At 32.4% G+C, this 24,969-nt stretch overlaps 1 protein-coding gene across 1 annotated transcript; it reads left to right on the forward strand.

The window, feature by feature from the left end:
* The first annotated feature begins 2,059 nt into the window (after positions 1-2,059).
* LOC139864643 (protein DETOXIFICATION 31-like) lies at positions 2,060-4,621 on the forward strand. Its single transcript, XM_071853220.1, has 7 exons — positions 2,060-2,601; positions 2,811-2,897; positions 2,995-3,051; positions 3,515-3,753; positions 4,092-4,210; positions 4,347-4,433; positions 4,547-4,621. Exons 1-7 carry the CDS (start codon positions 2,066-2,068, stop codon positions 4,619-4,621), a joined length of 1,200 nt encoding a protein of 399 aa, XP_071709321.1. The 5' UTR covers positions 2,060-2,065.
* The last annotated feature ends 20,348 nt before the right edge of the window (positions 4,622-24,969 follow it).

A 24,969-nucleotide genomic window follows, 5' to 3' on the forward strand; every position in this document is an offset into this window, starting at 1 on the left:
TAACTTTATCATCTGAACATTACCACAAACAATTAACTTAGTAGTCACGATGACTCGTTAAATGTGATTAATATATGATTAAAGTTAATTGTATTCAATATGAGCTATTGGGTTTTGTCGATGTTTATCGTCGTGTAAAAAGTTATACAGTAGTTCATAACCAATAGCTCTTTGTCTCTACACCTATATCATTTCAAACATCACAAATTATTTGATGCACATGGTTATTAACATGTATCTTAGTCATGTAAACCTCTTCATTTTCAAAATTCACTATATTTAAATTGGTTATTTAAAAAAAATGATGCTAGCGTAAGTGTTTATGATCATTAAACACGAGTTGTAACTAAACAACTAAAATGTATGATCTTATGTTTGTATAATCTTATTCTATAGTATATTAAAAAAAAGATGATAATATAAATATGTTACAAATAATATTCTTAGTATGAAAACATCAACTTAATATTGATCATTTTTTATTGTTAGATTGTTTGGACAATCAAATTCTCAAGATAAAACCGAATACAATATAATATGGTATTAATAAATGATTTCAACTGTCAAAAATCCCGCGAAATCGCGGGTCTTTAACTAGTATATATATATATATATATATATATATATATATATATATATATATATATATATATATATATATATATATATATATATATATATATATATCAACTACGGAGTATATTGGAAAAATTGTAAATCAAGAGAAACATGTTTCTAACGTTCAAAACTTCACAAACTTTCTACTACGGACTATAAATTTTTAATCATCATTATCATTATGAAATTTCAAGAAAAAGGGAAACGAAAAGAAATTGAACTTTATTAGTAAATTATAAGACATACTGTATATGTTTGTATAAGATCTTGTCTTTATTTCCCCACTCCAAAACAGCACAGTCTCTGCTCTGGTCACTCACAATGCAAACCAGCCCCGCAAAAGACATAACACAACCGCTTCATTCTACCAATGATATCGATTCCGGTGACATCTCTCCGATCACCGGCGTTGACGATTTCTTGACTCAATTCGCTATTGAGTCTAGAAAACTTTGGTACCTTTCTGCTCCAGCTATTTTCACGTCCGTTTCGCAGTATTCGCTTGGTGCAATCACCCAAACGTTTGCTGGTCATGTTGGAACTCTTGATCTTGCTGCTTTTTCCGTCGAAAACTCCGTCATTGCCGGTTTCTCATTCGGCATCATGGTAATATTATCTTTGAAACTTTCTAAACCCGAGTAAATTTTTTACCGTTTAAATAAATTATTTGAAAATTGTTCTCATTCAATAGAATTTATGATATTAAGTAGGGAAGGAAAATTCTTTTGTATTAACTTAACGCAAACTCTGCTTTATCTTAATGTTCTTTTATTTGTTTTAAAAAATTATGAAAACACTCAACGCAATACTAAGTAGACTGTAAACATAAATGGATAATGTTTTTCATGTTCACGCTAACCAATGAGTATCTTTACTCAAACGTATGCAACTTAACCTACCCGTGACCAGGGGCGGATGTAATATGTATTCAGTGGTGGCACGGGACACCACTGACATACGCAATGTAGTGAAATTTTTATTGAGTTTTTAACTAATGACACACCACTTGATAGTGTAAATTTTTTTTAGTGACACCATTAAAATACCCATATAGTAGAAAAATTTTCGGAGTTTTACCCAGTGACTACCATTCCTAGATCCGCCACTACCGTGACCATTTCTGAACATTATCCCTAGCCACCCCATGATATGCTTCAAATGAGGTTTGAACCTGAGACCTATTGCGAGGATATTATGACTCCAATCATTGGGCTATGTTGGAATGGTTACTGACTAAACTGTGTATATTTAGTGAAAATGGCCTTGATTTGTAATTTGCGCGCCTGACCTTTTTAAGCGTCGTTTGGATTTGAAAGCCGAAAATACTAGATTCATTTTCTTATAGATTTTTAATTATATGTAAGTTTGAATTATTGAAAAATAAGAAACTTGTTGGCTGTAATACTTATGTTTTGATCTATTTGTTTTATTATATCAATAGCTTGGAATGGGAAGTGCATTAGAGACGTTATGTGGACAAGCATACGGAGCAGGCCAACTAGATATGTTAGGAATATACATGCAAAGATCATGGATTATACTTTTAGTTACCGCTCTATTCTTAATGTTCTTCTACATCTTCGCGACACCTTGGTTGAAATTAATTGGACAAACTGAAGAAATATCAAATGCGGCAGGGCAACTAGCGTTATGGATGATACCACAACTATTTGCTTACGCGATGAACTTCCCAATCTCTAAGTTTTTGCAATCGCAAAGTAAAATGATGGTGATGGCATGTATTTCAGCAGTCGTGTTAGTTCTGCATACATTTTTTAGTTGGTTGTTTATGTTGAAATTGGGATGGGGGCTCGCGGGTGGAGCTGTGGTGTTGAATTTGTCGTGGTGGTTAATTGTGGTGGCTCAGTTGATTTATATTTTTAATGGGACGTGTGGTCGAGCGTGGTCTGGTTTTAGTAGGGCCGCGTTTCATAATCTGGGGAGCTTTGTTAGGCTATCTCTCGCATCTGCAATTATGCTCTGGTACTACTGCATTATCTTTGATTAATGCTCATGTCTACTATTCTATCCGCTAGCTTAACTCGGTTTTTTGACTCTAAGTTCTGTTATATTTTTTTTTTGCTAACCATGTGTATGTATCGAAATATAACTTAATAACTTCTTTTCTGATTTGTGATATTGATCATCCTACAAAAGTCTAATTTATAGAAAATTTATGTAAATGAATGCAGCTTAGAGATATGGTATTTTATGGTTTTAGTACTATTTGCTGGATACTTAAAAAATGCTGAAATTGCTGTGGATGCACTTTCAATATGGTAAGCAACATTCATCCATTAGAAGACTTGCATTTTTTTTATCAGGAAAAAAATTAATTGATAGCTATTTGAGTATGATTATATTTTTATTTTACAGTACAAATATTCTTGGATGGGTAGTGATGGTGGCTATTGGATTCAATGCAGCTATCAGGTTAACTGTCATTCCTTTAACCTTTAAGACAGTTTGTAGTGGTTGGAGGCGTGGGTTGGAGGCGTGGGTTGCTTTTTGTACCTTTTTGATGACTAGGACGTGTGAGTTGTTTTTGTGGAGTAGTGGTGGTGTGGGTTTTTGGTGTGGGTTAGGAGTATTGTGATGATGTGTTAAAATATAATTGGGGTAAGTATTAAAAAGAGATAAAAATAAGATTTAAAAAAAAAAAAAATACAGCAACCCACGTTGCCATCCCCGTTGCAGGGCAAGGAACGCCTCACTTTTTGGGTTGGGCAACGCCTTGATACGCAGGAAAAGGGGCGGCGGTTGGTGCCAACTCACCACCCCACGCCGTGGCACCCAACCAATACAAGCGGTCTAAGAATCAAACTGTCATCTGTTATATAGTTATTTTAGTATATATATAAAAAGTAAAACATGAGATACTGATTTTTGGATGCAGTGTAAGGGTGTCAAATGAATTAGGTGCTGCACACCCAAGAACTGCAAGGTTTTCGGTGCTGGTGGTTGTGGTTTCATCATTTTTAATCGGCCTTCTGCTCGCTATTATTCTTATTATCTTCAGACACCGGTTTCCAAGTTTATTTTCGGAAAACGCACAAGTTCAAGGAGTGGTTTACAAACTTACACCTCTCTTAGCAACTTGCATTGTCATTAACAACATTCAACCTGCACTCTCAGGTATATGTATATTCTTTATTAGAGATGGGTGGGTTGAGTAGCATGTCAAAATGGGTTAGTGTCAAAACATACATGTTAAGTGTTAATTTGGGATTACACCTCTTTCTTTTAACAACTAATGTGTTAAATATGAAAACAGGAAGTATACAATTCAAAGAGTAACGTATTCTTTTTTGTTTTTATCTTTTTCATTTTAGCTAGATATCCTAATCTAACATGTTTGACGTTGACTTTGATCGATTATCAGTACAACTTGAATTGGCCCATTTCCATATGAATCGATCAAATTCATCAATTATTTATCATCAGTCTAATAAGATGGGCAAAAATAAATGCAGGCGTGGCTATTGGGGCCGGATGGCAAGCTGTTGTTGCATATGTCAACATTGCATGTTATTACATATTCGGCATACCTTTAGGGCTCTCGTTAGGTTTTGTAGTCAACATGGGCGTACAGGTTAGCAGTATTTATTCCTCTTAGTCCTTTTTGTGATACATTGATTCACAACTTATTTGAATAATTCGTTGCAATATGTACTGACTTACAAATTAATACATAACTTCAAGATGTTAACAGAAGCATAATTTTTCAGGGAATATGGATTGGGATGATGACTGGGACAATGGTGCAGACAATGATTCTGTTCTGGTTTGTTTACGCGACAAATTGGAATAAAGAGGTATTGCATTATTAACTCTATAATATAACATGTTTAATTATTGATAAACCATTGAGCTAAGGAAGATGGTGTTACTGTAACACGTACAAACGGCGTATGTATTTGGAATGCAGGCTGCGATTGCAGGAAGGCGAATCAAAGAATGGGGAGGACATCAGACGGTTTCACCAACGGAGATAGAAGATTAAAGCATTAGATTAAGTACTACTCTTTAATATAAAATATAAAATATTTCAATAATTCAAATTGGTGGTAATTTTGAAAAACCCTCAAAGAGTGACATTGTATTGTGATCATGTTGATTAAAACAGTTTATTGACAAATCTTTCAATTTGATGTTGGTCAAAGAGTGACATTTTAAAAGCTTCAAGACTTGAGTTAGGGGTTAAAGCAATTGGTTTTACAAATTATTATGTTAAAGCTTTAGATTTGGGTACTAATTATATAGATTTTTTTGTTTTGGAGGGCAATTTTGAAACACCTTCAAAGAGTGACGTACATAAAATGTTTATAAAGTGTAAATTTCGTGTGCTTAAATGTATGTTGGCTTAACGGCTTGTTTAGTTAACATAAAACCCTCGAGATGTACATTGTGATTGATTTATTAATATAATTTGTTGCTTTTTGAAAGGAAAAAAAAAAAAGTTTATAAAGTGAAACGAAGTTTGAGTCGGCCAAACTTTGATTAACTTCCTAAAAGTATTCAATAGGTTAGTTATTTATAGATTTATAGATTAAGATTATAACAAAAACATGCTTTGGTAACTCAACCCGACCAAATGAGAACCTTGGTAACACAACCAGCCCAGTTGCAACAGGCCCAATCGTTCTTTCTAATCAAATCTTAATTATTACTCCATGTTGTCTTAGTTAGAAACTAGTATTAATGTATGCTTTGATTAGGGGTGACATCCGGTCAGGATTAAGTTGGGTACATGTAATGCTGACCGCGAACTCAATTTGAAAAATCATGTCCTAACCTCCGAGCCATACCCAAAGGGTCGCCATTTAATTACCAAGTGTTAGGTTATCTGGTTTCTTCACGGCTAAATGGGAATCCTGATTACACGGCTAAATGGGAATCCTGATTACTTACTAACTGTCGAGTTAACGAGTTTCCCCGAGAGTATCGAATATTCTCGTTATTAGTCATTTGTATTCATCATTCACCTATTTCTATTGTTGTTTCTATAATCTATAATGCTATTAAAATGTGTAACAAATCTAAAGTGTACAATATATCACCTCCAAACAAAAAAGATAACGATAAAAATAAAATCCAAATAACAGAAAATGGTATTGAAATTAAATTCCTCATCGGAACAGGAATACGAATTTGTACCTAAATCTGTCCCCGGACCCGAACCCGCGAGAAAATTTTAAAACCGTCTACATACCCAAGTGTCACACCCCCAAATAGGGCCTGGGGTATTTGTGACTAATTATATCAAATCATAATTGTATAAACGAGAACGACTCTATATGAGACGTTTTATTGAGTTTTGCAGCGGAAGATAAATAGATTACATTGTATTTAATAAACAACGCATTAAATGAAATGTCCCGTTCTTATTGATTAAAAACGTTCCATATTAATTGATTTCGTTGCGAGGTTTTGACCTCTATATGAGACGTTTTTCAAAGACTGCATTCATTTTTAAAACAAACCATAACCTTTATTTCATAAATAAAGGTTTAAAAAGCTTTACGTAGATTATCAAATAATGATAATCTAAAATATCCTGTTTACACACGACCATTACATAATGGTTTACAATACAAATATGTTACATCGAAATCAGTTTCTTGAATGCAGTTTTTACACAATATCATACAAACATGGACTCCAAATCTTGTCCTTATTTTAGTATGCAACAGCGGAAGCTCTTAGTATTCACCTGAGAATAAACATGCTTTAAACGTCAACAAAAATGTTGGTGAGTTATAGGTTTAACCTATATATATCAAATCGTAACAATAGACCACAAGATTTCATATTTCAATACACATCCCATACATAGAGATAAAAATCATTCATATGGTGAACACCTGGTAACCGACATTAACAAGATGCATATATAAGAATATCCCCATCATTCCGGGACACCCTTCGGATATGATATAAATTTCGAAGTACTAAAGCATCCGGTACTTTGGATGGGGTTTGTTAGGCCCAATAGATCTATCTTTAGGATTCGCGTCAATTAGGGTGTCTGTTCCCTAATTCTTAGATTACCAGACTTAATAAAAAGGGGCATATTCGATTTCGATAATTCAACCATAGAATGTAGTTTCACGTACTTGTGTCTATTTTGTAAATCATTTATAAAACCTGCATGTATCCTCATCCCAAAAATATTAGATTTTAAAAGTGGGACTATAACTCACTTTCACAGATTTTTTACTTCGTCGGTAAGTAAGACTTGGCCACTGGTTGATTCACAAACCTATAACAATATATACATATATATCAAAGTATGTTCAAAATATATTTACAAAACTTTTGATACATTTTGATGTTTTAAGTTTATTAAGTCAGTTGTCCTCGTTAGTAACCTACAACTAGTTGTCCACAGTTAAATGTACAGAAATAAATCGATAAATATTATCTTGAATCAATCCACGACCCAGTGTATACGTATCTCAGTATTGATCACAACTCAAACTATATATATTTTGGAATCAACCTCAACCCTGTATAGCTAACTCCAACATTCACATATAGAGTGTCTATGGTTGTTCCGAAATATATATAGATGTGTCGACATGATAGGTCGAAACATTGTATACGTGTCTATGGTATCTCAAGATTACATAATATACAATAAAAGTTGATTAAGTTATGGTTGGAATAGATTTGTTACCAATTTTCACGTAGCTAAAATGAGAAAAAATATCCAATCTTGTTTTACCCATAACTTCTTCATTTTAAATCCGTTTTGAGTGAATCAAATTGCTATGGCTTCATATTGAACTCTATTTTATGAATCTAAACAGAAAAAGTATAGGTTTATAGTCGAAAAAATAAGTTACAAGTCGTTTTTGTAAAGGTAGTCATTTCAGTCGAAAGAACGACGTCTAGATGACCATTTTAGAAAACATACTTCCACTTTGAGTTTAACCATAATTTTTGGATATAGTTTCATGTTCATAATAAAAATCATTTTCCCAGAATAACAACTTTTAAATCAAAGTTTATCATAGTTTTTAATTAACTAACCCAAAACAGCCCGCGGTGTTACTACGACGGCGTAAATCCGGTTTTACGGTGTTTTTCGTGTTTCCAGGTTTTAAATCATTAAGTTAGCATATAATATAGATATAGAACATGTGTTTAGTTGATTTTAAAAGTCAAGTTAGAAGGATTAACTTTTATTTGCGAACAAGTTTAGAATTAACTAAACTATGTTCTAGTGATTACAAGTTTAAACCTTCGAATAAGATAGCTTTATATGTATGAATCGAATGATGTTATGAACATCATTACTACCTCAAGTTCCTTGGATAAACCTACTAGAAATGAGAAAAATAGATCTAGCTTCAAAGGATCCTTGGATGGCTTGAAAGTTCTTGAAGCAGAATCATGATACGAAAACAATTTCAAGTAAGATTTCCACTCGAAATAAGATTGTTATAGTTATAGAAATTGAATTAAAGTTTGAATATGATTATTACCTTGTATTAGAAATATAACCTACTGTAAGTAACAAAGGTTTCTTGATCTTGGATGATTACTTGGAATGGATTTAGAAAACTTGGAAGTAAACTTGCAATCTTGGAAGTATTCTTGATTTTATGAAACTAGAACTTTTGGAATTTATGAAGAACACTTAGAACTTGAAGATAGAACTTGAGAGAGATCAATTAGATGAAGAAAATTGAAGAATGAAAGTGTTTGTAGGTGTTTTTGGTCGTTGGTGTATGGATTAGATATAAAGGATATGTAATTTTGTTTTCATGTAAATAAGTCATGAATGATTACTCATATTTTTGTAATTTTACGAGATATTTCATGCTAGTTGCCAAATGATGGTTCCCACATGTGTTAGGTGACTCACATGGGCTGCTAAGAGCTGATCATTGGAGTGTATATACCAATAGTACATACATCTAAAAGCTGTGTATTGTACGAGTATGAATACGGGTGCATACGAGTAGAATTGTTGATGAAACTGAACGAGGATGTAATTGTAAGCATTTTTGTTAAGTAGAAGTATTTTGATAAGTGTCTTGAAGTCTTTCAAAAGTGTATGAATACATATTAAAACACTACATGTATATACATTTTAATTGAGTCGTTAAGTCATCGTTAGTCGTTACATGTAAATGTTGTTTTGAAACCTTTAGGTTAACGATCTTGTTGAATGTTGTTAACCCATTGTTTATTATAACAAATGAGATGTTAAATTGTTATATTATCATGATATTATGATATATAATATATCTTAGTATGATATATATACAGTTAAATGTCGTTACAACGATAATCGTTACATATATGTCTCGTTTCGAAATCATTAAGTTAGTAGTCTTATTTTTACATATGTATTTCATTGTTAATACACTTAATAATATATTTACTTATCATTTAACATAATTAACCAAGTGTATCAATATCTTAATATGATTCATATGTACCTAGTAAGACGTTATAACGATAATCGTTATATATATTGTTTTCGAGTTTCTTAAATTAATAGTCTCATTTTTATGTATATAACTCATTGTTAAAATACCTAATGAGATACATACTTATAATAAAATCATGTTAACTATATATATAACCATATATATGTCATCGTATAGTTTTTACAAGTTTTAACGTTCGTGAATCACCGGTCAACTTGGGTGGTCAATTGTCTATATGAAACCTATTTCAATTAATCAAGTCTTAACAAGTTTGATTGCTTAACATGTTGGAAACACTTAATCATGTAAATAACAATTTCATTTAATATATATATAAACATGGAAAAGTTCGGGTCACTACAGTACCTACCCGTTAAATAAATTTCATCCCGAAATTTTAAGCAGTTGGAGGTGTTGACGTATCTTCTGGAAATAATTGCGGGTATTTCTTCTTCATCTGATCTTCACGCTCCCAGGTGAACTCGGGTCCTCTACGAGCATTCCATCGAACCTTAACAATTGGTATCTTGTTTTGTTTAAGTCTCTTAACCTCACGATCCATTATTTCGACGGGTTCTTCAATGAATTGAAGTTTTTCATTGATTTGGATTTCGTCCAACGGAATAGTGAGATCTTCTTTAGCAAAACATTTCTTCAAATTTGAGACGTGGAAAGTGTTATGTACAGCCGCGAGTTGTTGAGGTAGCTCCAGTTGGTAAGCTACTGGTCCGACACGATCTATAATCTTGAATGGTCCAATGTACCTTGGATTTAGTTTCCCCCGTTTACCAAATCGAATAACGCCTTTCCAAGGTGAAACCTTAAGCATGACCATTTCTCTAATTTCAAACTCTATATCTTTTCTTTTACTGTTCGCGTAGCTCTTTTGTCGACTCTGGGCGGTTTTCAATCTTTGTTGAATTTGGATGATTTTCTCGGTAGTTTCTTGTATTATCTCCGGACCCGTAATCTGTCTATCCCCCACTTCATTCCAACAAATTGGAGACCTGCACTTTCTACCATAAAGTGCCTCAAATGGCGCCATCTCAATACTAGAATGATAACTGTTGTTGTAGGAAAATTCTGCTAACGGTAGGTGTCGATCCCAACTGTTTCCGAAATCAATAACACATGCTCGTAGCATGTCTTCAAGCGTTTGTATCGTCTTTTCGCTCTGCCCATCAGTTTGTGGATGATAGGCAGTACTCATGTCTAGACGAGTTGTCCAGAATCTTGAAATAAATCTGCCATCCCTATTAGAGAAAAATAGAGATTGGTATTCCATGTCTGGAGACGACTTCCTTAAATACAGTCGTGCTAACTTATCCATCTTGTCATCTTCTCTTATTGGCAGGAAGTGTGCTGATTTGGTGAGACGATCAACTATTACCCAAATAGTATCAAAACCACTTGCAGTCCTTGGCAATTTAGTGATGAAATCCATGGTAATGTTTTTCCATTTCCATTCCGGGATTTCAGGTTGTTGTAGTAGACCTGATGGTTTCTGATGTTCAGCTTTGACCTTAGAACACGTCAAACATTCTCCTACATATTTAGCAATATCGACTTTCATACCTGGCCACCAAAAATGTTTCTTAAGATCCTTGTACATCTTCCCCGTTCCAGGATGTATTGAGTATCTGGTTTTATGAGCTTCTCTAAGTACCATTTCTCTCATATCTCCAAATTTTGGTACCCAAATTCTTTCAGCCCTATACCGGGTTCCGTCTTCCCGAATATTAAGATGCTTCTCCGATCCTTTGGGTATTTCATCCTTTAAATTTCCCTCTTTTAAAACTCCTTGTTGCGCCTCCTTTATTTGAGTAGTAAGGTTAGTGTGAATCATTATATTCATAGATTTTACTCGAATGGGTTCTCTGTCCTTTCTGCTCAAGGCGTCGGCTACCACATTTGCCTTCCCCTGGTGGTAACGAATCTCAAAGTCGTAATCATTCAACAATTCAATCCACCTACGCTGCCTCATATTCAGTTGTTTCTGATTAAATATGTGTTGAAGACTTTTGTGGTCGGTATATATAATACTTTTGACCCCATATAAGTAGTGCCTCCAAGTCTTAAATGCAAAAACAACCGCGCCTAATTCCAAATCATGCGTCGTATAATTTTGCTCGTGAATCTTCAATTGTCGAGACGCATAAGCAATCACCTTCGTCCGTTGCATTAATACACAACCGAGACCTTGCTTTGATGCGTCACAATAAATCACAAAATCATCATTCCCTTCAGGCAATGACAATATAGGTGCCGTAGTTAGCTTTTTCTTCAATAATTGAAACGCCTTCTCTTGTTCATCCTTCCATTCAAATTTCTTCCCTTTATACGTTAATGCAGTCAAGGGTTTTGCTATTTTGGAGAAATCTTGGATGAATCTTCTGTAGTAACCAGCCAATCCTAAAAACTGACGTATATGCTTCGGAGTTTTTGGGGTTTCCCACTTTTCAACGGTTTCGATCTTTGTCGGGTCCACATGGATACCTTATTTGTTCACTATGTGATCGAGGAATTGAACTTCTTCCAACCAAAATGCACACTTTGAAAACTTAGCGTACAGTTTTTCTTTCCTCAATACTTCTAGCACTTTTCTCAAATGTTCTTCGTGCTCTTGATCATTCTTTGAGTAAATAAGTATGTCATCGATGAAAACAATGACAAACTTGTCAAGATATGGCCCACACACTCGGTTCATAAGGTCCATGAACACAGCTGGTGCGTTAGTCAATCCAAACGGCATAACCATAAACTCGTAATGACCGTAACGTGTTTTGAAAGCAGTCTTTGGAATATCATCTTCTTTCACCCGCATTTGATGATACCTGGAACGTAAGTCAATCTTTGAATAAACAGACGAGCCTTGTAGTTGATCAAATAAGTCGTCGATTCTCGGTAGTGGGTAGCGGTTCTTGATGGTAAGTTTGTTCAACTCTCGGTAGTCGATACACAACCTAAATGTACCATCCTTCTTCTTGACAAACAAAACAGGAGCTCCCCATGGTGATGTGCTTGGTCGAATGAAACCACGTTCTAATAGTTCTTGCAGTTGGCTTTGCAGTTCTTTCATCTCGCTGGGTGCGAGTCTGTAAGGAGCACGAGCTATTGGTGCAGCTCCTGGTACAAGATCTATTTGAAATTCAACGGATCGATGTGGGGGTAATCCCGGTAATTCTTTCGGAAATACATCGGGAAATTCTTTTGCGACGGGAACATCATTGATGCTCTTTTCTTCAGTTTGTACTTTCTCAACGTGTGCTAGAACAGCATAGCAACCTTTTCTTATTAGTTTTTGTGCCTTCAAATTACTAATAAGATGTAGCTTCATGTTGCCCTTTTCTCCGTACACCATTAAGGGTTCTCCTTCTTCTCGTACAATGCAAATTGCATTTTTATAACATACGATCTCTGCTTTCACCTTCTTCAGCCAGTCCATGCCAACTATTACATCAAAACTCCCTAACTCTACTGGTATCAAATCAATCTTAAATATTTCGCTACCCAGTTTAATTTCTCGATTCCGGCATATATTATCTGCTGAAATTAATTTACCGTTTGCTAATTCGAGTAAAAATTTACTATCCAAAGGCGTCAATGGACAACTTAATTTAGCACAAAAATCTCTACTCATATAGCTTCTATCCACACCTGAATCAAATAAAACGTAAGTAGATTTATTGTCAATAAGAAACGTACCCGTAACAAGCTCCGGGTCTTCCTGTGCCTCTGCCGCATTAATATTGAAAACTCTTCCGCGGCCTTGTCCATTCGTGTTCTCCTGGTTCGGGCAATTTCTAATAATGTGGCCCGGTTTTCCACATTTATAATAAACTACATTGGCATAACTTGCTCCGACACTACTTGCTCCGCCATTACTCGTTCCGACACCATTTGTTCCTTTCGTTCTGTTAACCCCTGGTCCGTAGACCTCACACTTCGCCGTGATATGACCATTTCTTTTACACTTGTTGCAAAATTTGGTGCAGAACCCCGAGTGATACTTTTCACACCTTTGGCATAACTGCTTCTGATTGTTGTTGTTGTTGCGGTTGTTATTGTTGTTAGGATGATTGTTGTAGTTACTGTTGTTGTTGTTGTTATTGTTGTTGGGCCGTCTGTTGTAGTTGCGATTGATGTTGTGATTGTTGGGATAATTGTTGCGATTATTATTGTAATTGCTGTTGTTGTTGTATTGGTGATTCTTATCACCGTTTTCCTCCCACTTTCTTTTGGCTTGCTTCACATTGGCCTCTTCAGCCATCTGTTCTTTAATTCTTTCCTCAATCTGGTTCACTAGTTTGTGAGCCATTCTACATGCCTGTTGTATGGAGGCGGGCTCGTGTGAACTTATATCTTCTTGGATTCTTTCCGGTAATTCTTTCACAAACGCGTCGATCTTCTCTTCCTCATCTTCGAACGCTCCCGGACACAATAGGCACAATTCTGTGAATCGTCTTTCGTACGTGGTAATATCAAATCCTTGGGTTCGTAACCCTCTAAGTTCTATCTTGAGCTTATTGACCTCGGTTCTGGGACGGTACTTCTCGTTCATCAAGTGCTTGAATGCTGACCACGGTAGTGCGTACGCATCATCTTGTCCCACTTGCTCTAGATAGGTATTCCACCATGTTAACGCAGAACCTGTGAAGGTATGCATAGCGTACTTCACTTTTTCCTCTTCAGTACACTTACTTATGGCAAACACCGATTCGACCTTCTCGGTCCACCGTTTCAATCCGATCGGTCCTTCAGTTCTATCAAATTCCAAAGGTTTGCATGCAGTGAATTCTTTGTAGGTGCATCCTACACGATTTCCTGTACTGCTAGATCCAAGGTTATTGTTGGTATGTAGCGCAGCCTGTACTGCGGATATGTTTGAAGCTAGAAAAGTACGGAATTCCTCTTCATTCATATTCACGGTGTGTCGAGTAGTCGGTGCCATTTCCTTCAAAATAGTCAAATGGAAGAAGTTAATCATACAGAATATTAAGAGTAGTTAATAGTATTTCGTAGCATAATATGAACTCATTTATAAAAGCTTTTTCTTCATATTAGCGTTTTATAAGTTTAAATTCGGGTAGTACCTACCCGTTAAGTTCATACTTAGTAGCTAATATACAATTCAACTACTACAATTCTATATGAAAAACTGATTATAATAATATTTCGCGTTCAAACTTTTATACAATATTTTACAAACTTACAATACCGCTTATTTTACATAAAGCATGAAATATAGCACACAATAACTTTGATACAAGATAGTTGTGAAGATAATTCTAGCTAGTACACAAGTCGTTCAGCAAAGGCAATAAAGACACGTAACTCATACGTCCAGAAACAAGTCATGCATTCTGGTTTTACTAGGACTACTTCTCATCCTTGGTCTTGTGGAACATAACCGTTATGGCCGTTGATAAGACAGCGTGTTGTAACGTCGTCAAAGGGACGAGGGTTACGTAATGACCAACAGTCTCGTAATAACCTAAAACCTCATTTCGTACCCCAATTACCGACTCCGTCACTTGTGGGAACGTTTTGTTTAATAGTTGTAGCCCGATGTTCTTTTTCTCACTTTGGTGAGAAGCGAACATTACTAACCCGTAAACATAGCATGCTTCTTTATGTTGCATGTTAGCCGCTTTTTCTAAATCATGAAGTCCTATATTCGGATACATTGAGTCAAAATAATTTCTTAACCCGTTGCGTAAAATAGCATTTGGGTTCCCCGCAATATATGCGTCAAAGTTAACACATCGTAACTTATGGGTTTCCCAATGTGATATCCCCCATCTTTCAAACGAAAGTCTCTTATAAACCAAGACATTCTTGGAACGTTCTTCGAATGTCTTACAAACTGATTTCGCCGTAAATAGTTGTGCCGAAGAATTCTGACCGACTCTAGACAAGATTTCATCAATCATGTCTCCGGGTAGGTCTCTTAAAATATTGGATTGTCTATCCATTTTGTGTTTTTATACTGTAAAATAGACAAGAGTCAGATTCATAAAAAAAAATACTTATTAATACAAGCAATTTTTACATATATCATAAAGCATAAGCACACTATATTACATATATTACACCACACGAATACAACTATCTTATTCCGACTCGCTCGTTTCTTCTTCTTCGGTTTTGGTTCGTTTTGCCAAGTTTCTAGGGATATATGATGTTCCCCTAATACGAGCTGTCGTTTTCCACAACGGTTTAGAAAAACCTGGTGGTTTAGAGGTTCCCGGGTCATTGTTACAACTTAAGGGCTTCGGGGGTTGACGATACATATAAAGTTTATCGGGGTTGGAATTAGATTTCTCTATTTTTATGCCCTTTCCCTTATTATTTTCTTTTGCCTTTTTAAATTCAGTTGGGGTAATTTCTATAACATCATCGGAATTCTCGTCGGAATCCGATTCATCGGAGAATTGGTAATCCTCCCAATATTTTGCTTCCTTGGCGGAACCACCATTGACCATAATTAACCTTGGTCGTTTGGTTGAGGATTTTCTTTTACTTAACCGTTTTATTATTTCCCCCACCGGTTCTATTTCCTTCTCCGGTTCCTCCTCTTCCGGTTCTGATTTTTCTTCCGGTACTGATTCTTCTTCCGGTTCTTCTTCGGGAACTTGTGAATCAGTCCAATATATATTCGACTCTTCGTTATTATTAGGTGAGTCAATGGGATTTGTGCTAGAGGTAGACATCTATCACACAATATCAAACATGTTAAGAGATTAATATATCACATAATATATACATGTTAATAATATATAGTTTAAAACAAAAATGTTAAGCAATCATTTTTAAAGAAAACACGGTCGAAGTCCAGACTCACTAATGCATCCTAACAAACTCGATAAGACACAATAATGCAAATTTTCTGGTTCTCTAAGACCAACGCTCGGATACCAACTGAAATGTCCCGTTCTTATTGATTAAAAACGTTCCATATTAATTGATTTCGTTGCGAGGTTTTGACCTCTATATGAGACGTTTTTCAAAGACTGCATTCATTTTTAAAATAAACCATAACCTTTATTTCATAAATAAAGGTTTAAAAAGCTTTACGTAGATTATCAAATAATGATAATCTAAAATATCCTGTTTACACACGACCATTACATAATGGTTTACAATACAAATATGTTACATCGAAATCAGTTTCTTGAATGCAGTTTTTACACAATATCATACAAACATGGACTCCAAATCTTGTCCTTATTTTAGTATGCAACAGCGGAAGCTCTTAGTATTCACCTAAGAATAAACATGCTTTAAACGTCAACAAAAATGTTGGTGAGTTATAGGTTTAACCTATATATATCAAATCGTAACAATAGACCACAAGATTTCATATTTCAATACACATCCCATACATAGAGATAAAAATCATTCATATGGTGAACACCTGGTAACCGACATTAACAAGATGCATATATAAGAATATCCCCATCATTCCGGGACACCCTTCGGATATGATATAAATTTCGAAGTACTAAAGCATCCGGTACTTTGGATGGGGTTTGTTAGGCCCAATAGATCTATCTTTAGGATTCGCGTCAATTAGGGTGTCTGTTCCCTAATTCTTAGATTACCAGACTTAATAAAAAGGGGCATATTCGATTTCGATAATTCAACCATAGAATGTAGTTTCACGTACTTGTGTCTATTTTGTAAATCATTTATAAAACCTGCATGTATTCTCATCCCAAAAATATTAGATTTTAAAAGTGGGACTATAACTCACTTTCACAGATTTTTTACTTCGTCGGTAAGTAAGACTTGGCCACTGGTTGATTCACAAACCTATAACAATATATACATATATATCAAAGTATGTTCAAAATATATTTACAAAACTTTTAATACATTTTGATGTTTTAAGTTTATTAAGTCAGCTGTCCTCGTTAGTAACCTACAACTAGTTGTCCACAGTTAGATGTACAGAAATAAATCGATAAATATTATCTTGAATCAATCCACGACCCAGTGTATACGTATCTGAGTATTGATCACAACTCAAACTATATATATTTTGGAATCAACTTCAACCCTGTATAGCTAACTCCAACATTCACATATAGAGTGTCTATGGTTGTTCCGAAATATATATAGATGTGTCGACATGATAGGTCGAAACATTGTATACGTGTCTATGGTATCTCAAGATTACATAATATACAATACAAGTTGATTAAGTTATGGTTGGAATAGATTTGTTACCAATTTTCACGTAGCTAAAATGAGAAAAAATATCCAATCTTGTTTTACCCATAACTTCTTCATTTTAAATCCGTTTTGAGTGAATAAAATTGCTATGGTTTCATATTGAACTCTATTTTATGAATCTAAACAAAAAAAAGTATATGTTTATAGTCAAAAAAATAAGTTACAAGTCGTTTTTGTAAAGGTAGTCATTTCAGTCGAAAGAACGACGTCTAGATGACCATTTTAGAAAACATACTTCCACTTCGAGTTTAACCATAATTTTTGGATATAGTTTCATGTTCATAATAAAAATCATTTTCCCAGAATAACAACTTTTAAATCAAAGTTTATCATAGTTTTTAATTAACTAACCCAAAACAGCCCGCGGTGTTACTACGACGGCGTAAATCCGGTTTTACGGTGTTTTTCGTGTTTCCAGGTTTTAAATCATTAAGTTAGCATATCATATAGATATAGAACATGTGTTTAGTTGATTTTAAAAGTCAAGTTAGAAGGATTAACTTTTATTTGCGAACAAGTTTAGAATTAACTAAACTATGTTCTAGTGATTACAAGTTTAAACCTTCGAATAAGATAGCTTTATATGTATGAATCGAATGATGTTATGAACATCATTACTACCTCAAGTTCCTTGGATAAACCTACTGGAAATGAGAAAAATAGATCTAGCTTCAAAGGATCCTTGGATGGCTTGAAAGTTCTTGAAGCAGAATCATGACACGAAAACAATTTCAAGTAAGATTTCCACTCGAAATAAGATTGTTATAGTTATAGAAATTGAATTAAAGTTTGAATATGATTATTACCTTGTATTAGAAAGATAACCTACTGTAAGTAACAAAGGTTTCTTGATCTTGGATGATTACTTGGAATGGATTTAGAAAACTTGGAAGTAAACTTGCAATCTTGGAAGTATTCTTGATTTTATGAAACTAGAACTTTTGGAATTTATGAAGAACACTTAGAACTTGAAGATAGAACTTGAGAGAGATCAATTAGATGAAGAAAATTGAAGAATGAAAGTGTTTGTAGGTGTTTTTGGTCGTTGGTGTATGGATTAGATATAAAGGATATGTAATTTTGTTTTCATGTAAATAAGTCATGAATGATTACTCATATTTTTGTAATTTTATGAGATATTTTATGCTAGTTGCCAAATGATGGTTCCCACATGTGTTAGGTGACTCACATGGGCTGCTAAGAGCTGATCATTGGAGTGTATATACCAATAGTACATACATCTAAAAGCTGTGTATTGTACGAGTACGAATACGGGTGCATACGAGTAGAATTGTTGATGAAACTGAACGAGGATGTAATTGTAAGCATTTTTGTTAAGTAGAAGTATTTTGATAAGTGTCTTGAAGTCTTTCAAAAGTGTATGAATACATATTAAAACACTACATGTATATACATTTTAATTGAGTCGTTAAGTCATCGTTAGTCGTTACATGTAAATGTTGTTTTGAAACCTTTAGGTTAACGATCTTGTTGAATGTTGTTAACCCATTGTTTATTATAACAAATGAGATGTTAAATTGTTATATTATCATGATATTATGATATATAATATATCTTAGTATGATATATATACAGTTAAATGTCGTTACAACGATAATCGTTACATATATGTCTCGTTTCGAAATCATTAAGTTAGTAGTCTTATTTTTACATATGTATTTCATTGTTAATACACTTAATAATATATTTACTTATCATTTAACATAATTAACCAAGTGTATCAATATCTTAATATGATTCATATGTACCTAGTAAGACGTTATAACGATAATCGTTATATATATCGTTTTCGAGTTTCTTAAATTAATAGTCTCATTTTTATGTATATAACTCATTGTTAAAATACCTAATGAGATACATACTTATAATAAAATCATGTTAACTATATATATAACCATATATATGTCATCGTATAGTTTTTACAAGTTTTAACGTTCGTGAATCACCGATCAACTTGGGTGGTCAATTGTCTATATGAAACTTATTTCAATTAATCAAGTCTTAACAAGTTTGATTGCTTAACATATTGGAAACACTTAATCATGTAAATAACAATTTCATTTAATATATATATAAACATGGAAAAGTTCGGGTCACTACATTAAATATCTTTAATTGATATGATATGTAATGAAGACTCCAAGCATAGCAAGCAATCATCATCAAATTAGCAAATGCAAGTCCTTCAAATTATCCATGAATGGCTCGTTGAAATGTTGCTTTCAATTAGCAAATACACAGCGGAAGCATTATGCAGGACCTGAGAATAAACATGTTAAATAGTGTCAACCAAAAGGTTGGTGAGTTCATAGGTTTATCATAAATAATGATTTCAATAATAGTGTTAGACCACAAGATTTAATAAAGTTGATATAGAAATATCAATATAAAGTGTTGATTGATATAGAAATACCAATCTAAAAGTAATGCTGAGTTTCTAATATCGCGACTAAACAAAAGTTACCCCGTGACACTTGTTATTCATGTCGTTGAATCATTATTATGTAGTCAAAGACCAACGGTCAACTGACTAGAGACGTCACTCTCAGTAGCGCTACTCACAATAACTAAGCTTGCATCTTATACCTCAGCAATTAACGATATTACGGCAATGATTTAGCATGTATATAGCATAAAAGTTTGAGTACTTGTGTCTAAACGTAAAACAGTTATAGAAGTTACGCATGTATTCTCAGCCCAAAAATATATATAAAAAGGGAGCTATAAAAACTCACGATACTGTATTTCGTATTTCGTAGTAATTATGTGTATGATGGCACTGAACAAGTGCGGAGTTGTCCTCGGATTCACGAACCTATATCAAGTATATATATTAACACATATACTCATAATCGAATAAGTTTATATATATATTATTTCAACCGTTATATATTTCTGTATATATATACTTATATATATATTTTATATATAAGTATTTGTTTGATAAAATAATATTAATAAAGATAATGATTAATGAGTTGTATTATTTTGTAATAACAATAATAATACTAGTGGTAAAATGATAATAATCATAATAATGTTTAATAATAATAATAATAATAATAATAATAATAATAATAATAATAATAATAATAATAATAATAATAATAATAGAAAAAATGAAAGTTCTTATAATAATTAAAATGTTATATGTTTACAATAATAATGATATTAATAATTTTTGTAATATCCATAACAATAATTATAGTAGTAATAATAATAATAATGATGATTTTTATTTAAAATGATAGTTTCAATGAAAACGTAAATTTTTATAATCATGATACTACTAATAATATTCTTAATGATAATATTAGATAAATCGATAGATTTAAAAATAATGATACGTTTAGTATTAATGATGTCGATAATAATTCTAATAATAATAAAAACTATAAAAATAATCATTTCATTATTAATGATAAAAATAATAATAATAATGTTAATTCCATTAAAATGATAGTTTTATTAATAATGAACATAATACTACTAATAATAATTATACTTATGTCAATTTTGATAATAATACTAGTAATGATAATAATATTTAGTAATAATAAATAATAATAATAACACTACTTGTAATTATGATATATGATAACTAATACTTTTTCAATAATAATAATAATTATAATTCTTTGTAATATTAAAAATAACTAATAATCAATAATAATAATAATAATAACAATAATAATAATAATGATAATAAATGAATAAATAAATAAATAAATAACTACCTTAGAAAGCTTTTTCCAAAAAGATTGCCCAAGACGGGACTCGAACCCGAGACCGCCCGCTAACCCGACACCACACCAAACTAGCTAGGCTAGCCTGTTTATCCGTTTATATTCATAACCCATTTCTATTTAAATCTTATTATTTCTGTTAACTCTTCTTCCCCAAAAATTAAATCGAACAGAGGTGGATTATTAACTAAAATAACGATTTCTAGTATTGAACTATGATGTGAAATCGAATTTCAAACAACCAGAGTGATAGATTTCGTCTTAACAGAAAACAGAAGGAAAGTAAATAAAAAAATTAAAAAAAAAATGCAACAGCAGCTTGCTGTTCGAGAAAGAAAAAAAAAACTTAAATCGTGATTTTTAAATTAAAGACGTTTTAGATAATACTTACAACACGAATTAGGTTTCAAATCCATCATAGAAACTTTCTAAATCGTTAATTTAACTTGAAATATAACAGAAACTTCAAATTTGTTCAAGAACGAATGTTTGACTTTTATTTTTAAAAACTTTGACTCAGGAATTCGATTTCAATACAACGAATTGGAATTTGATGTTTTGCAGTTAGTTTGACTATAAGAATCCTAACAAAACCACATTAATACATTTTGCAATTTCGTTTGATTTCGGGATTTTGATTTAAAAGTGAAATACAGAGGTATAAGAGCTGAAGAAGAAGGGAAAAAAAATTGTGTGTTCTTCAATTGTGATTGCAGAAGTCGAATGTTATAGCATTATTGTGATCGACAATTACAAAATCTTAACCAGTAGAGGACTAAAAAAATATATCACGATTTGATAAAAAAAAAATAAGAATGGCGACAGGAAATAATAAAAAATTTATCACGATCAATCAGATTAATAAAAAAATAAAGCAGATAAAAATAAAAATAACAGATCACGTAATAAAAAAAACTAAAAAGCAGCTCATAAAAGCAGATTGCAGTTCATGAATCTGATGGAGATAAAAAGAAAACGTGGAGCTGACTCACGATAATTAAAAAAAATAAAAAGATTAGGTCAATTAGGTATCTGTTGTATTCATCAATTTATATATATATATATATATCTGTATTAATAAATATAATAATAAAAATACTAATAATAGTAATAATAATACTTTCAATATAATTAATAATGAGAATAATATGATAAATAATAATATTAATAATAAAAATGATAACTTTAATTATAATTAATAATAATGATAATAATAACTATAAAATGTTAATTTTATTATTATTATTAATGATAATAATAATAAATTGTATTATTTTTATACAAGATAAATGTAATAATAATAATAATGATAATAATTTTTGTTGTTGTTGTTTAATAATAATGATTTTTATGATAATGGTCATAATAATAACAAAAACAATTTACATGTATATATACAAATATAGAGTAGTTGATATATATATTTAGATTGATAACGTATCTATTTACAAATAGTTGTTCGTGAATCGTCGGAAACAGTCGAAGTTTAATTTAAATTTAATCAGAAATTTTTCGGGTTATCACACCAAGCCTAGACCCATATACGGTATAACTGAACCTCAAACCGGTCCAAAGCTGTCAGGTTTCGAGTTTCTCAATCGGGTACGTATCCTTTTGTTTTCCCTAGTTTGGATGATCAATTTTAAGAGCTTCTTATAGCTTATAAAAGCTCGAGCTTATTATTTTAATAAACTATAAGTTATAAGCTTTAGGTGTATCTGGATGAACTAACTGGTAGCTAAAACTGAAAGTTGGAGCCGAGCTTGTAGCTGAAACTGGAAGCTATAGATTATTTTTGAAGTTATAAGGTGAAGCGTATTTTTTATAAGTGTTTGATAAAATAGCTAGAGTTGAAAGTATATTGTTGTGAAGTGACTTAAAATGGCAAAGTATAAACTTGTAAAATATTATATCGAAGGGCAGACTTTATGTTTCATAAGCTCTACTTTTTTTTTCCTTCATAAATTAGTCGAGAAAAGCTTTATTTTTAAGCTTTACAATTTTAAATAAGCTTCTTTTTTTACTACCAAACAATGTTCAAAATCACAAGCTTCATAAAACCATAAGCTCTGATTTTAAAGCTAATATAAGCCCTACTTAGTGTTATCCAAACACACTAGCTGCTTTTAGAATAAACTCATAGCTTATGATTGTGTTTTGACAAAATTAGCTGGAGTTTATGGCTATAGCTGGAGTTGAAACTTATTTTAAAACTGGAAGCTAGAGCTTATTGATTTTTGTATGTGTTTGGTAAAGTAGATGTAACTAGAGCTTATAGTTGTGAAATGGCTCAAAAGAACTTATATATAAAATGTAAACTAATATAATAAAAGGTTATACTAATAAATTTTCTATCATAAGCTCTTCTTTTTTCAACCTACTTCAAAGAGCGTCTTTTTATAGAGCTTTTTTTTTTTTTTTTTTCATAATTTTTAGTTTTGATTGGCAAACAAAGCTCGTAGATTGTAGCTTATTGAAATCATAAGTTCAAGGTCATATAAGCTTTTATAAGCTCTCACAAGCTCGTTGGTCAAACACACCCGTACATAACTACCTTTTGTATAATTACTTAATAGATTATGTTGTCCTTTTAATCAATTTACAACTATATACATAAATTCTAAACCTTAAACCCTTCTAAAATCTAAACCTTAAAATCTCTTTAATAAAAAAAAAAAAAAAAAAAAAACCTTAAAATCTAAAGCATAAATACTAAATTCTAAATATAGCTTATGTGTTTGGTACACAAACCTTTAAGAGCTTAAACTTCTTTTTTTCATAAGTTCTAGCTTCTAGCTTTGTTTTGTAGAAAAGTATTACAGAGCTTAAGGAAAAAATAAACTCTGGAAAAACAAGTTAGCTGAAGTAGCTTATGAAGTTATGCTATGAAGCTTATGGAAATAAAATTACATTATTAGCCCCTAAATCATTATTTATTATTTATTTTTTGTCCTTTTATATCATGTTATATACATAAGCTCCATCTATTTTATCAAACACTTATAAAACATAAGCTCCAACTCCTAGCTTAAAAAATACGCTCCAACTTTCAACTCTAGTTATAAGTTCCAGCTCCAGCTACAAGTTAGTTTCCCAAACACACCAAAAAAATTGGTTTTTATTTTGATTTTCTCTGCATTTTTACATTTTGAAAAATTGATATTGGTCTTTTTCGTTAAAGATAGTGATATATTCAAAATTATTTTTACTTCATCCATCACAAATCATGCATTAACATGTTGTACAATACAACTATTTAATGCACAGATATAGTGGATGAAGTAAAAATAATTTTGGATATATCAATACCCGTTCGTTAATCGTTAGATAGTCGGTCAGAAAGAATCAAAAACCAACTAACCGAGTATTTAACGAATTAGTTGTTTAATATAATAATATGGTCCTAGAGAAAGCATGGGTTATGGTAAAGAGGTGTGGAAATACCATCCCCATGTTGATGGAAGAATATCCAATGAGGAGGTGCACGTCATCTGGCAAGTGGCAACTCCATATATTGTGTCTTCATTTTAGCCCATAATTAACAATTGTGGGAATTTATACATTTTACCAGGTCCTCTTTTATCTCACATATAAATAATCTTTCCTTTTTATTTGTTTGTATTGAGATATGATTAAACATAAAAGAAAGACATGAATTTAATTACGTTATTGTTAAAGTGGGAATAAAAAATGTATAAAGAATGAGCATTTGTCACCTATAGCAGGATAGATCATGTAAATATGTAATGTAGGCCATAATCCTTTTCCATCATTCGTCTACCCCAACACACCTAAAATGTGAGGCCCTACTTGAAACATGGTTGTGCAGAATAGTGAGGGTATGTCTTTGAAGTCGAAGATGAATGGACGTCCATTTGTCGACTCGTGTGGTAATCGTGTGG

The sequence above is a fragment of the Rutidosis leptorrhynchoides genome, chromosome 8 (assembly GCF_046630445.1).
Source record: "Rutidosis leptorrhynchoides isolate AG116_Rl617_1_P2 chromosome 8, CSIRO_AGI_Rlap_v1, whole genome shotgun sequence".
NCBI lineage: Eukaryota > Viridiplantae > Streptophyta > Magnoliopsida > Asterales > Asteraceae > Rutidosis > Rutidosis leptorrhynchoides.

Bases quoted from the DNA above. Each gene is read 5' to 3' on its own strand.
- LOC139864643 (XM_071853220.1), top strand. From the start codon at position 2,066: ATGGGAAGTGCATTAGAGACGTTATGTGGACAAGCATACGGAGCAGGC. The intron at 3,052-3,514 runs GTTAACTGTCAT...TTTTGGATGCAG, and splicing joins GGATTCAATGCAGCTATCAG to TGTAAGGGTGTCAAATGAAT. The intron at 4,211-4,346 runs GTTAGCAGTATT...ATAATTTTTCAG, and splicing joins TAGTCAACATGGGCGTACAG to GGAATATGGATTGGGATGAT.